General features: G+C 36.2%; 1 protein-coding gene across 1 annotated transcript in view; it reads left to right on the forward strand.

Annotated features, from left to right (window-relative positions):
* The window catches only part of atrnl1a (attractin-like 1a), a 314,332-nt gene that overhangs the window by 127,542 nt on the left and 168,267 nt on the right, over positions 1-18,523 (forward strand). Inside the window, exons 21-22 of the mRNA XM_052572190.1 lie at positions 5,465-5,558; positions 13,859-13,911. Coding sequence (XP_052428150.1) covers positions 5,465-5,558; positions 13,859-13,911 — 147 coding nt within the window. The remainder of the gene's footprint in view (positions 1-5,464; positions 5,559-13,858; positions 13,912-18,523) is intronic.

An 18,523-nucleotide genomic window follows, 5' to 3' on the forward strand; every position in this document is an offset into this window, starting at 1 on the left:
GAAATTAATGTTCTCCTTTGTCAATTGTCTCTTGTTGACTGGAATGAAAGATTGGTTGCAGTGCATGCTGGGAATTTGAACAGAGAGTTGTGTAAAGAACAGACCTGCAGATAAAAAGCCAACAAGCTTTAAAGTTTTTCTTCCCTCTCTCTCTTTGTTGCTCTTTATTTATTTTATTTAGAAATGTGACAGCCCTTTTAACGGTTGTATCTACATACAAATAAAATCTCTGACTGGGAGAGACATCCCATGCTATTTAAATGAGTCAATGGAAAACATTTTTATGCAGGGTCGCTCTGGAAAGGCAGTTAGTTCATTTTATAGTCTAATGGCATTGTATATTATGACACTCTGGGCAGAGGGGGAGTTTAAGGCATGTGGAATCTGCTGACATCAGTTGTACCGGAGAAGGCTTGGTGTGTAGTGTTACAAATACAGCCATACTCTACACAGTTATTAAACCAGCTCATTAATGTGTACAACATAAAAACATGTGACTAGATCAACATAAACACTCACCTCATAATAGTGTAGCAGTCATTGTTGTGTGAACATGATGAATGTTCTGACAAACACCTGGATCTTTGGATGTAAAAACCCTCAGATACCTGTTAGGAAGAAATTGCAGTCATTTAGCAGATGCTTTAGTCAACTGCTGCATTTGCACACCCTTGTGATATTAATTTAAGCAATCAAACTTAAGATTTTCACCTTGTCCACAATAAATTAGGTAAGAAAATCCCTTATTTTGAATCATGTATACATTATAAATATCGCATTTCTATCAGGTAATGCAGTACTTCTCCCAGAATATTGTTGCCATTACAAATGCTTTGGTATTTCTATGAACCTAACTCCACTTTAACACTTTAATTTGTAATTAAATTCACCTTTAGCAATTCAAATGTGTTGGCAATATAGAAATCAAGCTTGCAACTAGTTAAAAGTGGAGAAAAGTTGACTCATCCACGGTGTTGTGTGTCTGTGTGTCACACTGAGCATGGAGAAGAAAAAGAAGAGCATAGAATTGTCTGAGGATTTGAGAAGCAAAATTCTAGAAACGCATTGACAGTCTTAAGGGTACAAATCTATTTTCAGAAATCTTAATGTTTCTGTGTCCATTGTGCGCAACATTGACAAGAAGTTGCCCATGGCACTGTAGCAGTTCTCCGTGGATGTGAACAAAAGAGAAAAACTGATGAAAGTTTGCAGTGAAGGATTGTTCAAATAGCAGATAAAGAACCTTGATCAACTTCCAAACAAATTCAAGCTGACTTGCAGGCACAGAGTACAACATTGTTAACTTGCACTATCCATCGGAATCTGAATGAAAAGTGACTCTATGGTAGGTGACCCAGGAGGAGCCTACTGCTGACACAGACTCATAATAAAGCCTGACTGGAGTTTGTCAAAACTTACATGAGGAAGCCAAAAACCCTGTGGGAGAAGGTCCTGTGGACAGATTAGACTAAAATAGAGCTTTTTGGTAAAGCACATCATTTGCTGTTTTCAGAAAAAGAAATAAGGCCTTCAAAGAAAAGAACACAGTCCTTAAGGGCCCGATATATTGAAAACAAAATCAAAGAATGAACTGAAATGACGTCACTTCAAACAAAATCAGGCTGAAAGTAAGTTTGTTTTTTGAGTTCATTTGGCAGTTTAAAACAACTCATCAAAGCGAACTTTTTGGGGGAGTTAGTTTTGAATCCTAAACCCCTTTGAGCTACCATTGGTGCGTGGTGATCACGCAGTCTGTGGGTGTGTTCGGGAACTTCGCCTTCTTTGATATTCAATAATTCTTTTTTATTTATTTTTTCAGTTCGTTTCTCATTCCACGGAGGTCAGACAGGAGAATAGGGCTGAAACCATTTATTGACATTATCGACAAATATTTTTGTTGTCGAGTAGAAGTTAAAGTCATATGATCTAATGTAAGAGCCTGCAATAACGCGGTTTGACCAGTGTGGTGCTGTAGCGCAAGACTGTAACTCAGCTATCCCGATGAAATTCAGGAGAAGAAGACAGCGCTTCAGAGCAAAAGCAGCCGATTCTGAGGGTGCTAATCTTCGTTTTGGATGATTGTTAATATTTACTGCGCATTTTTCTCCTAATAACAAAATAAACGCATCAAAAACTGACAACGGTGAGAAGGCAGCAGTTTAAAATGCATCTGATTAAAAATATGTGAATGTTTGCACAAGCTCTGTAGTTCAGTACTCCAGTAACGTCACGGTTATTTACTTAAATCAAGCAGCTTTACAGTATTATTAAACATGAAAAACCAGAGTAAGTTTCGCTTTCAGTTAGAATTACAGTTTACTGACTAAATTGTTTGTAGAAGCCTACAATACAGTTGGTAAATATGTTTTTTTATTTGGGGGGGTGGGGCGTGTAGACATAGTGTCATAAAAATATAATTTTTATGTCTCATTTTTCATGATATCTTATTCAGATTTGAAATAGAAACTCATGAGACATGTGACTTTTAACCCATTATTTTTCTAGATGGCTCCTTGACTGATTTCGTGTATTTTTATATTTATGAAAACTTCATAATGTTTCACTTGATTATACATTTATTTATTTATTATTATAGTTTGGAAAAAAGTCTAAATAGTAAAATTCTTACATGTTATGTGAAACCTAATACAAGAATATAAATAAAAAACAAAGACTTACTAATGTTTATGATCTCTGCTGGATAAAGAACTTCATTCTTTTATCTGAGGAAATCCTAAACTCAAATCCTGAAAATCCTCAGCACGTCTTCTGGGGTGAATTATGTCTTATTCCTCTCAGCGCGAAGCAAACAGTAAAAAAAAAAAAAAAACAGTCTTGCTGCTTTGTTTTCTGTATGGGCGTTTACAAGCCGCGAACTTCATGTGGAACATTATAATCTCAATTGTGCGTTCACTGATGGTCATATCTACAGCAAATAGAGGTTGAGCAGAACCGTCTGTCTTTTGAGTTGAAATTGCAAACAAACAATTACCTTCCAAGAAATTATAATTAATCTAATAATTAGTAGTGATTTTGCAAACACTTTTATCCAAAATGGCAAGGTTAATCCCCTCAGGAGCATCTCAGGCGGCTTTAGCCACTATACCACACACCAACTGGTTCATTTTGGCCATTTGGTTTTTTGAACTGAAATGACGTCACTTCAAACAAAATCAGGCTGAAAGTAAGTTTGTTTTTTGAGTTCATTTGGCAGTTTAAAACAACTCATCAAAGCGAACTTTTTGGGGGAGTTAGTTTTGAATCCTAAACCCCTTTGAGCTACCATTGGTGCGTGGTGATCACGCAGTCTGTGGGTGTGTTCGGGAACTTCGCCTTCTTTGATATTCAATAATTCTTTTTTATTTATTTTTTCAGTTCGTTTCTCATTCCACGGAGGTCAGACAGGAGAATAGGGCTGAAACCATTTATTGACATTATCGACAAATATTTTTGTTGTCGAGTAGAAGTTAAAGTCATATGATCTAATGTAAGAGCCTGCAATAACGCGGTTTGACCAGTGTGGTGCTGTAGCGCAAGACTGTAACTCAGCTATCCCGATGAAATTCAGGAGAAGAAGACAGCGCTTCAGAGCAAAAGCAGCCGATTCTGAGGGTGCTAATCTTCGTTTTGGATGATTGTTAATATTTACTGCGCATTTTTCTCCTAATAACAAAATAAACGCATCAAAAACTGACAACGGTGAGAAGGCAGCAGTTTAAAATGCATCTGATTAAAAATATGTGAATGTTTGCACAAGCTCTGTAGTTCAGTACTCCAGTAACGTCACGGTTATTTACTTAAATCAAGCAGCTTTACAGTATTATTAAACATGAAAAACCAGAGTAAGTTTCGCTTTCAGTTAGAATTACAGTTTACTGACTAAATTGTTTGTAGAAGCCTACAATACAGTTGGTAAATATGTTTTTTTATTTGGGGGGGTGGGGCGTGTAGACATAGTGTCATAAAAATATAATTTTTATGTCTCATTTTTCATGATATCTTATTCAGATTTGAAATAGAAACTCATGAGACATGTGACTTTTAACCCATTATTTTTCTAGATGGCTCCTTGACTGATTTCGTGTATTTTTATATTTATGAAAACTTCATAATGTTTCACTTGATTATACATTTATTTATTTATTATTATAGTTTGGAAAAAAGTCTAAATAGTAAAATTCTTACATGTTATGTGAAACCTAATACAAGAATATAAATAAAAAACAAAGACTTACTAATGTTTATGATCTCTGCTGGATAAAGAACTTCATTCTTTTATCTGAGGAAATCCTAAACTCAAATCCTGAAAATCCTCAGCACGTCTTCTGGGGTGAATTATGTCTTATTCCTCTCAGCGCGAAGCAAACAGTAAAAAAAAAAAAAAAACAGTCTTGCTGCTTTGTTTTCTGTATGGGCGTTTACAAGCCGCGAACTTCATGTGGAACATTATAATCTCAATTGTGCGTTCACTGATGGTCATATCTACAGCAAATAGAGGTTGAGCAGAACCGTCTGTCTTTTGAGTTGAAATTGCAAACAAACAATTACCTTCCAAGAAATTATAATTAATCTAATAATTAGTAGTGATTTTGCAAACACTTTTATCCAAAATGGCAAGGTTAATCCCCTCAGGAGCATCTCAGGCGGCTTTAGCCACTATACCACACACCAACTGGTTCATTTTGGCCATTTGGTTTTTGGATCTCACGGAACATAATTGTTTTCGATGGGTTGTGAAGAATGGAATATTCTTGCTTATTCAAGAGCCTCACCTCTGTGATGCTAATCTGCTTAATGAACTCTGTTTCTGCATGTGGTTTCATTCTGATATTACTGTCTGATAACCTTTAATGAGAAATGCATTTGTAATGATAAAATTGGAACAATAGCCCCAGAGATGTAGATTCAGGTTTGTTAAAATCGTCACATTAATTGTCTGTTTAAATGCAAACTGAGCCTTGTTTATTCATAGACTGTTGTTGTTCCACTTAAGGGCAGGATTCATCCACAAATCGACCATTTATGTTTGGCACTCAGCTAAATGTTTTTTTTTTTTTTTTTAAGTGCCGTTTATAGTTTTTTTGCAAATAAACTCTTCATATAGTCTTTGATAACAGCACAATAAAAGAGAGGATAATCAGTGAATAATGAATTTTGGTCTGTTCCTCAAACGCTAATTTTTGAAGACTTTGATGGACTACTTTTACTTTTATGGCACATTTGGATCTTTTGTGAAGCATGAAAGTTTCTTTATTCATTGATGCTTTCATTGTAATTACATGGAAAAAAAAGTATACAGTTTTTCCTATTCTGTTCCACAAAAGAAATAAAGTCACACGAGTTTGAAACGATGTGAGAGTGAGTAATTAAATTACAGATGTTTAATTTTTGGTTGAACTATCCTTTTAAAAAAAATTTCCTCTTCCCCTTTTTTCTCTGTCTATGTCTTCTGTCTTCTCTCCAGTCTGCAGATGTAACAATCACGCCAACGTGTGCCACTCCAGCTCAGGGAAATGCTACTGTACCACTAAAGGGGTCAAAGGGGACCAATGCCAGCTGTGAGTATGCCTGCATTTCACATTACCAGCAATCCTCCCAGTGGCCTGTCAGTCAGAGAGTGATAGACAGGAGACCTTCAACCAGTTTTCTCACATTATAATGCTCTCATTAACATCATAGCACATTTTATTCACACGTTTAACCCTCTGGTAAATTCTTTGTTATTAATTCCCACCTAAAGTTTCTTTTTAATCCCAGGACATTAATTTTAATGGCAACCTCTACAGTGCTGTGTCAGCGAGCCCCTGTTCTCAGTGGCAAAGGGATCTTTTCTGTGGCTTAAATAGCACTTTTGGGGCTGACACTGTGCCCTGCGTGTGTAAATAAACTGAGGTCCGTAAAGACAGAGTGCTGTGTGGATGTATTTGTAACAGGCTGCACCACCGCCATTGGCACTCATAATCTGTTAAGCAGTAATGAGTTCCCTAGGACTCAAGCATAGTTTTCAAAAGTTTCTTTTCCACACACCCTCTATCCTTTTTTAAAATATCACTCATGTGACCCATGGGTAGATAATTAGATGGCACACAAGCAATAGAACTTCAAATGCATGCCTGAACCGCATGGATGGATTTGCAATGTTTGTTGGTGCTGGTCGGGGTTGATGTTTCATGCAGCACATCACATGGCAGTGGACCTGATGTACATGTAGGTGTATTTACTCTGTTACAGTGCACTGATATGACTCATAGGCCCCAGTTAGAAAAAAAATATTTTTAAATGCTGGTACCAGTTTAATAGTGTTATTTCGTTCCAGTAATTTGTCATGAAACAAAATAATTTTTCTCAGTAAACTATAAGATTTTCATAATGCTCCTTATCAAGGAGAAGTGTCCAATGTTAATTAGAAAGGTTTTATGGATGTTAATGTAAAATAGCATTGGTAATTCTTGGTAGAATGAGATGTTGTCTCTTACTCTATTGAAATCTTTGCATCTTGGCATCTTTGTGACGTTGTTATCTTCTGAAATGTGTTCTCTGAAATTTAAAGCAGAAGACAAGTGTCTATTTGCTCTTAATGCACTGCATTTTAGAAGAAACAACTCGATTTATCAAGGCAATCTTTTCTTTCTTTTTTCATATGGCTCTATAGGGTCACTTACTTTTTTTTCACTGCTATTTGGAAAGCAGTCAACTCGAAATGACAAGATATTCAACTAGTGTTTTATATAGAGAGATTGAGAGAAAGTAAGTTTCTAAAATGTGTGACAAAGTGAACACCAAAGTCTATTTCCAGGTTCTTCTCTTTGTTGCTTTGTGTCTTTGTGTTTGATAGCGCAAGGAAGGGCGAGAGTCAGAGTGAGAGGGTTTGAGAAAATAAAATGAGAGAAAGAAGGATCAAGAAAAAGACAGACCGAAGGGAGAAAGAGAGGGAGCTAGCAGGTGGCCCATGGCCTGTTTTAGCCTGTTTCCTGTAATGAGCTGAGCTGTCTATTGAGCATGGCCGGTGAGACAAAGATGTGGTACTCGTTCAGAGGCCGTTAAGGTAGTACTGTTGGAACATCTCTTTATGTAAGCTTTGTGACGAGTCAGCTGCCTCCTCCCTGATTGTCACCGGCACCCCGTCCTAAATCGCCGCCCTTCACCAGGCTCCCGACTGGAGTGGGTGTGTGAGAGGAGGGGCGCTGGACGAGTCAGGGCTGGCGGCGTGTGATGGGGCACACCTGATGTGAATGGAGCCTCATCCCTGCCGCTGTTTAAAAGCCCAACGCGCCTCTCCTCGGGAGACCGGTCTCTTCCCCGTGCATGCACGCTGGTGTCCTCGTGGGTCCAGGAAGGGTGCGTTGAGGGACTCCCGCGCCACAAGAGACGTGAGCAGCCGGACCCGCGATCCGGAGGAGAACCGCACCCGTTTACACGGCCGACGGGCCAGGATGCCGGGCCGTCCATCCCCTACCAGCGCCGCGGCCGACGAGAGAGATGCGGCCGCTAGAGGAAGCCGCCGCCCCTCGCGCCCCGGACCAAGGAGGGGAGCGCGTGCGGCCGCCGGACTCCGCCCCTTACCTGGACCCTTCCTCGATGAACACTGCCCGACCTACACAAACCCCGCAGCACGACGAGGACACCAGATTCCCTGTTATTTTGGCCACTTTCCCCCTTTGGCCACTTTTATTCCCTGTTATTTTATGATTTCTGTTAATAAAAGCCTCTCCGAGGCCTGACGCCACGCCCACTGTGTCTGTCTTGTGCTCCTCCCGTGACAGCTTTCAGACTAGGTTTTCTCAAGGCCACATCAAATGTTGTTTAAAAACTTTACTCATCTGGTTATTATTGTTAGCATTATGTTTAATACAATGCAATTTTTGGGGTTTATACAGTAGCCCAGCAGCAACGTATTTTTTCATTCACCACAGCTAAATTCATCTTGTTAATGTTTGTTTCATTTCAACTTAATATCTCTTTTTTTGTACTGTCTCGAATTGTGTGTGTTTATGCGCTTTTGATCCATGAAGAAAGTCTCTATTTAATTAGACAGGCCCTCCTGAGGAGTACTCAAGCGAGAACGCTTAAACCCTGTGAGCAACAACTGCGCGTGCTTTTGAGAGACACGCACACACAGAGCTGTCTCAGTGTGGAATGTGGCACTCTGAGGATTTATTTGCTAATTCAGTCTCCTGCGAGCAGGTGCCACACACATTATTTTTATTAAGTCAGGATGAGGGCCTGTTACCGTGTGGCTAGGAGGATCAACACAGGGCAGTAAGCGTACCACTCTCTCCCTCACCTGCTTGTCTTATTTCTTTCCTTCAAACTAAGAGAGCAGTAGGACTAGACAGATGACTAGAGGGCATGCCCACTGTCTGACACCTGCTGTTTTCATTTTCCATCCCCTTATTTGTTCTCTCAGTCCCTGTCTTGTTATGTTTTTTTTTTCACACGTTTTCTTGACCTCATGTTGTGCTGCACTAGTTAGGCTTGCTACAATAGACTGTGCTAATGGTGAGACTGTTGTTAAGCCTCTACACCGATTATGTCACTTTCCCACCATGGCACCGACCCCCACCATCGTTTAATTTTTTTTCAATGGTGAATGATTTAGTTGCGAAACTAAATGCAAAAGCACCTGTTTGGCAATATTTTGCATTTTGAAATGCCTGTTGACTTTTGCCGTTTATCTAAGGTGATTTTTGAAGTTTATTTAAACATGTGTTTCTTATTTAATTGAATCCACATGTTTGCTGATTTTTTTTAACTTTAAATATTTTAGAAATAATTTATTTATTTTATTTCACCACAAAGTGTATGCCGTGCCTCCAAGCTTTCATATTCATTTTGCTAATAAACTTTCTAGTTTTTTTTTTTATTTGGTTATATATTATATATATATTATATATTTTACTTATTTTGTATACCTATTTAAACTATTTAAAGTTATTTGTTATTTTATATTAGTCATGTAGTATTATATATGGTTTATTTCTATTAGTTTTTTTAATAAAAGTTCTATGTTTTATAATATAGGCTTAGTATTTTGTTGTTTTGTTCAAGAAACTGACAACAAATTTCAGCTAATTTGAAAGTGAAAGTAAAATGTGCACAGAACTTTTAAGCTATTAAAAATGAGGAAAGCAAGGAAAAGGGTAAAAAATCAAATGAACTAGAAATGTACAATTGCTTTATGCTTAATTGCCTCTAATTGAAAGTGACTGTAAAATGAGCATGCTGCTTTTACAGTCTATTTAAAAGAAAAGGAAAACGAGGAAAAGAGGGAACGCCTTCGCACCCCACGGTAAAACCGGTATAATCAGTGTTGTCACACGTCGATTAACTGGTGGAAAAATTCCCTCACCTTCTCAACCCTAGCACTAGGTGCTCTTCCTTTAATCTGTTTACAGACTGACTGATGCCATTAAACAGCAAGAAGGTCAGAAATAACTGGAAAAAGCTTAGCAATGTGCTAGCATTTCTATTCATCTCAGTGGCAGTTGCTCGGGTAGCTGGTCCAGGACACCTGCTGTTTTTAAGCGTCAGTTTTTTGGTCCTTTTACTTCAGTTTTATGGACTAAAGTGTTGCCCAGAAGTCAATGGGAACCCAAAATGTTTGATTTCCAGAATATGTTCTTTTCTATTCCCCAGAAGAAAGAGAGTCATAGTGGTTTGGAGTGACATGAGGGTCCGTAAGTGATGACAGAATATTCATTTTTTGGTGAAATGTCCCTTGAATGGAATAAAAATACAGCAAAACTGCCTTAACAGTAGGGTACTGGGCGGCAGTGCAGTTTAAAGCCAAGGAGGAGAAATAAGAGTTTTAAAAGCAGGCAGTAGTTGAAGAGAATTAGAAATATGTGAACAATAATGAAATGTTTTGTTAATCGGACTACAGTGTGAATGGTTGTCCCACTGTGCATTGTGAACACTCAGCATTAAAAATGTTCCTCTGGAATAATATAATTTTATCGGAGCCCTGGAGGGGTCTGCCTTTTATATGCCCTTTTTTTATGCTAGTTTTTGTCCTGAGGTGGTGTCATGCGTGATTTTACCCTCCCGCAGAATCCTTTTCCCCTCAGAACACAAAATAATTCTGTTGGCTGAAAGATGTTTTAATTGGTACTTTTTCTGGTGCCTGATTTGAAATCCTGCAAAATTGCTTTATGGTGTTAGTTTTGTGAATTATAACTGTAATTTGGCAATCAAATAAGTTATGTCACATATTATTACAGTGTGATGTATGTACAGTGTGTGTAACCAAAGCTATAAATGGTTACTTTTAAAAATGTCTTGTTAAGTTCTTTTTCCTTCGTTATCTTGGTAGATGACTAAATGACTAACCTACCCATGATATTAATTCATAACTACACATAACTATTCATAACTATTGTTCAAAGGTTTTTTTTTTTTTTTTATAAAATAATACTTCTATTCAGTGAGAAGGTTTGGATTGATTGACATTAGACAGTAAGAAAGTGACATTTATACAGAAGATACTTATTTCAAATAAGTGTTGTTTTTTAAAAGTTCTATTCATGAAATAATCAAAAAAAAAAAATCCACAAAAATATTCAGTAATAATAATAAGTGTTTCTTTATCACATAATCAGTATGTTATAATTATTTCTGGATGATCATGTGATGATATTGAAGTAATGACTGCAAAAAAATCAGCTTTGTCATCACAGGAATAAAAATAATTTTAAAATACATTAAAATTGGAAACATATAAAAAAAAAATTAAAATTGTAATGTATTGTTTTTGGAGCATTTTTGTTTATATCTTCTATGATTTCAATACAGTGCTCTTTCTCAGGCCCTCTGCCACTTTTCCGCTTCAAAGGGCAATTTGGCGATTAATCATGCGTGTTTGCCCTGCTGGTCCGTCCATCCATCCATCTGTGTGTTTATTGAGCTCCGAATCCACACACATGAACTCACTGCTTCTGTAGCATGAGGTGAATAATAAACACTCAGTGTTTACATGCCAGTAACGAGTGTTTGCTTTAACCCTCTGAAGTCGATTAACGCATATACGCGTTATGAGGCATTTTCTCTTGATAACCCCGAAGAGAACTTAAATTACACTTTCAGTTTTGATCGTACAGATAAGAGCAATAAATCAATCGAATCTGTTAACGGTATACTTTTTTTTGTATACAGACAGACAACAAAACTTTGTGCACTTATAAAATAAAGATAACAAACAAGGTGTGCTGTCTGCAGCCTTTGTCTGTGCTGATCTTCATTTACAAACACGTCATTAAAATGAACTAACTCAGTGAATACTCAACAAAGAGACATGAGAGGTATATCTATAGAAAGCCTGACATGTCTACTTTTAAACTAAACAAGTTGCTGCCGAAAATATTCTGTGATAAAGTAATCCATATGAAAACAAACGTCCGTTTTTCATGTCTCCCTTCATTATCTTCTAATGCGACCACGCCCCCGTGCTGAACGCCCTATTCAGATTCTAATGTTTGACTGAAGTGTGTGACTTGAATACGCCCACACTTATTTTGTAAAAAAAATTTCGCACCTGACTGTAAGTTGCAGGGCCAGCCAAACTTATGAAAAAAGTGTGACTTATAGTCCGGAAAATACGGTACAAAAAGTGTAAACATTTTAGTTAGACTTTTTCCAAACTATAATTCCTGACTAAATGTATAATATATAAGTGAATCATTATGAAGTTTCCATAGCAATATACAATACTATACCATTCAAAAGCTTGATGTAAATAATATAAATGTAACTGTAACAAGTGTAACAAACAATGCTGTTCTTTCAATTTACCCCCCCCCCCCCCCAAAAAAAAAACCTGAAAAAATATTCTCCGCTCTTTTAACATTATTATTATTAATAGTAATGATAATTATAACAATACATGTTTTTTGTATAAAATCAGAGTATATTATAAATTAAATATATATAAATATATTTTAATTAAACTACAAACATAAAATTATATACATTTATCTTGTTCTCACATTCTTTCTTGTAACTCCTCACTCAAAGTGGCACAGCTGACTGAAAGGCTCATTATGCAGTTCATTATGCAGGCCTTTATCTTCTCAGGTGTAAATCACAATGATATCCATGATAGTTGACGACTACTCGCATATGACTTATACAAGCAAAAAGTGTTTAGAAAATTTTAATCAATATATTGTTTTCTGTAAGTGAGTAAACAAGATGATTTTCACATGATTTAGAAAGAAAGAAAAAATTCTAGGCTACAAGATCCAGTTCTCAAAAGTCCCGGGAACCAATGTTCTGTATGTGTTTTATTGACTTATTCAAGTGATTTAACATTTTTATTTTTCACTAACCATGCATAACTTTTTTTTCCTCAAAAACACAATCATGTACATACATGCTGCTCACATATTATTATAGCCCAGTTTTTGCTGATTACAGTGAGATTAGACTTTGGCCATTTAGATATTTATAAGAAACTGAAAAAAGCACAAATGTCAGGGCATGACAAAACTCCTCCAGGCCCCCAAAATACCCTTAGACTCCAGAGGGTTAAACTGAACCAGACATGCAACTGTGTTCTTCTAGTTGGCATGCTCTCTGTCTTCACGTCTTTCGTCCTCACAATCTCTTACAATCCTGACTGAATATATGGAAATTAAAAATGGTCATTAAAAATAAATGTGCTTCACAAAAAAACTTATCAGCACCTGTGCCCTTGATACAAGAACATCCAGATAGTTTTTATTTTCTACTATGAAAGCTTAAGCATTACTCTAACCCACTGTTTAAACTGATGTACTTTTCTCACATGCATAAAAAAGGTGTGTTTATGTGTGTTTATTCCACTCAGGGTTTTTTTTTTTTTGGCTCATCTTTCTGATCATGAGAGAGTCGGTGATAGTTTTGTGCTTTTGGCACGGGATGAAGTGTTTTGTTTGGTTTGTCAGTCTGAATTGATCAGAAGTGTGGTCTCATCCTCCACTTTAGGCCTCAGAGGAGCGGGGCACCTGACGGCCTGTCCACTATAATCATCTCAAGCCCAGCTAAGAATATACTACCTGCAGCATAGGGAGAGATCACCATAAAAAAATACAACCACACAGCCCTTTATGGTCCCACAAACAAGAAACACTCCCACTCATGGTTCTGAGACCAAGCAGCAGAATAGTTTAGTGTTTGGTTTCAGGTTTTGGTTATTTGATATGGTATGCACACTACTATTAAAAGGTTTGGTTGGTAACATTTTTAAAATGTTTCTGAATGCCCCTTTTGCTCACCAAGACTGTATTTGTTTGATAAAAAATATAGTCATGGCAGTAATAGTGTAAACTGTTTTTGGAGTTTTCTATTTTAATACATTTTAAAATATTATTTATTCCTGTGCTGGCAAAGCTGAATTTTTAAGCAGCCATTACTCCAGTCTTTCATTCTCACATGATGCTTCAGAAATAATTCTAATATGCTGATTTGATGTTAAAGAAACATTTCCTTTGATGATTGATGATTAAACTTCAAAAGAACAGGATTTGTTGAAATAGAGACTTTTATTATTATTATTTTTTTACATGTCTTTACTATCACTTTTGGGTCATGTAATGTGTCAATCAGTCACTTTTCATTTTTTTTTTATTTTTATTATTATTATTTTTTTATTATGGGCACAGCATATTTTAAAAGAAAAGTTGAATAAATAATAGCTGTTATTTTGTTGCATAGCTACAGTAAATATTCACTGAATATATATATATATATATTTTTTTTTTTTTTGATGAACTTTTCTCTGTTGATGGGTCAAAACCAGCTCCCAAATCTATTTTGTGTACATTCATCATGTTTTAAAACTAATTGTTTTTTTGTATTTGTTTTTTCTATTAATTTACTGCAGATGTGATTCTGAAAATCGCTACCTTGGCAACCCACTTAGAGGAACATGTTACTGTAAGTAACTCTGACTGGTACTCTCTGCCTCTCTCTCTCTCACACACACACAAACACACGCACACAAACACACACACACAGACACACGCACACACAGGTCTGGTGATATTGCTAATTATTATATCTCACCGTTTTATTATGTTAATGTATTCTGTCTCTTTTCATGGATTTTCTCCAAAATTATTTAGATATGATCTTTTAATCAAGTTAAATGTTTGATGTAAGAACCGTACAACAGCAGAACAACAACACTAATGACACAGCCCTTAGGAAACTTAATGGCCAAATAAACAGCACATTAAAGTAATTGAAATAGTCACAATGTTGCTTATTTGATGTAGCCAAAAAACAAACAAAGAAGATCACACTTATATTGTGGGTATTCAGTATATCATCCAGCACTACACACTCACACTCACACTCATAACCTGTGTCAAACACTTTCAAACTCTTCATGCAGTGTTCACAAATAAAAATATACAGCACCTTCTGGAAGCACAGCAGATGGAAGTGTTTCTTTCTAACGCCTCATCGGGACTCCATCGCACAAGCATTTATCTGTTCTCAGCAGTATAACGCCACATGTGTTCATCTTGGCTTCTATCTGCTGTATCTTTATGTGTATATTAGGGAATCTTATTTGTCGACCATGTCACTAAATGCCAAGAGCATAGCCTAAAGTGAAACACGTGTGCCCTTGGCTTCGCCCACAGCTGAGATGTGTGGTTCACATGTTGCTTATTTGGAGAGATTAAAAGAGGTTTAGGATCTCAGTACAGTTGTTTGTGGTGGATTTCACCTGGACTTGATTAGGATAAACTCTTTGAGGAGAATAATCATATATGACCTTGAGTGAGGACATGTGGTTTTTGGAGTGTGACTTCCAGTTACCACTTCATTCTGCTCATTTATTGATTTAGTTTTTGTCTGGAGTTAACATGGATTAATCCCAGAAAATCTTATGATTTACCAAAATGTAGATTAAACATCAATAAAAGGTGATTTTCATTATTGTATCACAGAATGATATTTGTCTTGCATTGCATTAATAGGAGTATGTGGAGAAATGATGTTTAATTGTTGGCAATATTTAAAAATAGGACATCAAATCTTTGGACATTCACTCATGTAATCTGTTATACCATCTTAAGTAGGGGCTTCTGTTCCATTTTCAAAGAAGTGGAAGTGGCCAGCATGTCCTCAAGCCATAATCACTAATTTTGACTTAAAGTGCCTCAGATAGAATCTGAAGGTCAGAAAGTGCAGTGGGCAAGCAGTCACATTTGATTCACCCCCACACGTCAGCTGCTATAAAATACAGTACAAATTTTTGATTAGAAGCTAGGAGGACTGGACTGACTTTGTGCTTCTTCAGAGAAAAAGTGGTGTTCTCCCTAAAAAAAGGAGATAAAAATTGTTCATTGTGTTTTATAGGGTAATCAATTTATATATTATTTTGTATTTTATCATCATTTGCATGGTACATTTAGCCCTCAATATTTTGCATTATTTATTATTATTATTATTATTAAATTAGAAATAGGAATTAAATCCCAAGTCTCTAGAGCACTGTTGCTCTTATTTATATGTTTTGAGCATGTGCACTGCGCACTGTGCCACAATGTACATTGGTTATTATAGGATTACAAATAAAATGTTAGCAGTAATCCATGATATTTATGTCAAAGCTGGCTGTGCTTTTTATCTCTGGCTCTCCCTGTTTAGCATTCTCTGTCTATCATAGAAAAGTCTAAAAAAAAAATCTGTCTCAAACACACAGTATAGATTTAGTTTATGTTCAGATCACTAGATGGCAGCCTAACAGCTCTTGTACTAGTCCAGATGCCATGAGCAGTCATAACTTCCTCATCTGTCCACAAAATAAAGGAAATGTATACAGGAAATTACACAGCCACAGAACAGAAGCATCATCTTCAGGAGCAGCAGACATGGGCTCTCTTGAAAATGACTGGGAGCTCATCCACACAAACTTCAAGACAGCAGGAAATTGAACTCTACTCAGTACTCAAATAAAAAAGCCTGTTGTAAATCATTACTCCTGTCACTACAAGTCCCAGAATTTCCATCCCAGACCAGATCTGACAAACCAAACCAGGCTTACGTAAACAGCCCTCTAATGCCACCAGTGAATGTTTCTAAAACTAAGCTCCATTTGATTACAGAGTCTCATATAAGCAGAGCACATTTAGGCAGCCAATTTATTTTAATGGACACAGAATCATCAGTAGGTGATCCATTCTGTTCTTAGCAATTTGTATGACTCTTGCAACTAAACTGTTTTTTTTTTTTTTTTTTTTTTATTGCTAGCTTTTGGACATCTGAGGTTTATGTTGCTTACCAGACATTTGTGTTATCTACTGCAATACAAAGGCAAAAGGTGTCTTATTGTGGAAAGGTTCTTAATAGTATGATTAATCAACACACATAGAAGATGACTGTGTGTCAGAAGCAGGTGTGAGGGGTTTGCCAAGCATTTATGAGCAGATCAGACTCCCGTACCCTGTATATAGGAGGATTTATTACCAATGCATTATTTATAATTGACCTCCCCTCGAGTCGCTGCAGCACAATACTGTTATATCACTTCATGATTGATAGTGCACTGCATCATATCCTCCTGTGGTCAACAAATCCCTTCCAGCATCTCCCCCTCTTTCCAGCTGAAATGCAACACGCATTAGAAAATGGATTCCCATTGGATGTTCTGTTGTAAAATGCAGATAAATACACACCTGTGACTGAACTATATTGAAGGATTAGTTATGAACATGCAAAACTGTATCGCACGTGTTCTACAGTGGTATGACCAGTTTTTTCATAGCACATGCAACATATGTCACATTGTACAGCCCTGCCAAAATCAAAAATTATTGTTAATATATATATATTTATTATTATATATTTGCAAACCATAAGACATGGGTTCACAAATGTTTATCAGCCAAACCACTTTGATGTAAAATATTTCCTTGAAGTACCACCTGAGATTTTAATTATATTTTAATAAAATAATAATAATAATAATATACTATATACTTTTACACTATTATAATATACTATTATTGAGTTTTAACTTAGCACAAAAACATCAATATATTACTGTCACACTATACTGTTACATAGTACTGTTAAAAATTATATTTTATGAGAAATAATACTCATTTAATTCCAGTAGTAATAATTATCTTAAATGGTTAGATTTCAAATGTACAAACCCTCAAGCTTTTAGCATTTTAAAGATAAAGCTTTTAGTTTACCAGAATTTTGGTGAAATGCTGTAAACTGTCCACAATAATGTTAGAAATATGCAAATGTGAAAATAAAGTGAACTTGGCGCACGCTGCATTCCCAAATGCATGTTAAACTCAGCACATGCTGTAAGGCATCTGATGTCAGTCATGGTTAGTTAAAATAACCTCTGTGGTATCTATGATTATATTACATTGGAGTTCAGATTAAAGCAACTGCTATTCTTTATTTCATACTCCTTGTATGGTGTACTGAATGCTGAAGTGTACACTGGAGCTGGCCTGCAATCTCTCACAGACATATAAACACACACACACTTGTCCCAGCAAACACAAGCAGTACCTCACACTTACAGCATCCAGCTGTTATCTCTTACTATCACTGTTCCCATCACTCTGTCACTATGGATTTCATCACACGTGTGCACTGCAGTGATTCAGTTGTCTGGCTTTGAATATGTGGGGCGGACACAATCGCTAATTTGACCAATTAAAGTCATGAAGAGAGGCTAGTCGGAGCGAGACAAGTCTAACTCCCCAAGGGAACGTCAGTGACATTTACCCACTGAATGGGATTGATGTTTACGCTTCGTCTTTGTAACAGGCTAATTCAACCAGCCTTGAACACTTTAATGTCCGTTATCACAAGGAGAAAAATCAAGGGCCATCAAATATGATAATAGTAATGATGATGATAGATGCACCTCACTTATAATGGTAATTGAATGTGTCCTTAACTTACGCAATGGACAGCTGTATATTACAGTTTGACCTCCAGTATCATTAGGTCATATTGCAATTGCCATATACATGAGGATGAATGTGGGGCAATTGTTAAGTAAAAGTTTGTTGAAAGAGTATATAATTCAAAAATGCGAAGTGTTTGTCATGTTCTGACCACAAAGAGTAGTTTAAAACTATAGTTAATGGTTTGGTTTCTACAGCTTTCACTTAAAGCAAAAATCTATCTTTAAAGAAATAAAGATCTGAAATATGTATAGTGATAATTAGAGGTTGACCGATATTGGATTTTGCCAATACCGATAGCTAGGTTGTACCACAGTGGCCAATACCGATTAATTAACTTATAGTTTTAAAAGGGATATTGAACAAAAACTAAAACAGTTCTTTTTTTATTAAAAAACAGTACTGATCCATACTAATAGTAATAGTAGTAGTAGTAATAATAAAATTATAATAATAATAGTAATAATAATAAATGTTGAAATTACCATAATCTAATAGGGCCCTATGAAATCAGTTAAAATTTTTCCTAAATTCCATTTTATTTATTTCCAAATTTAATTTTTCTGGATTCTGTTTTTTCCATTTAAAATTTTCTC

Source organism: Carassius gibelio, chromosome B13, assembly GCF_023724105.1.
Source record: "Carassius gibelio isolate Cgi1373 ecotype wild population from Czech Republic chromosome B13, carGib1.2-hapl.c, whole genome shotgun sequence".
Classification (NCBI taxonomy): Eukaryota; Metazoa; Chordata; class Actinopteri; order Cypriniformes; family Cyprinidae; genus Carassius; species Carassius gibelio.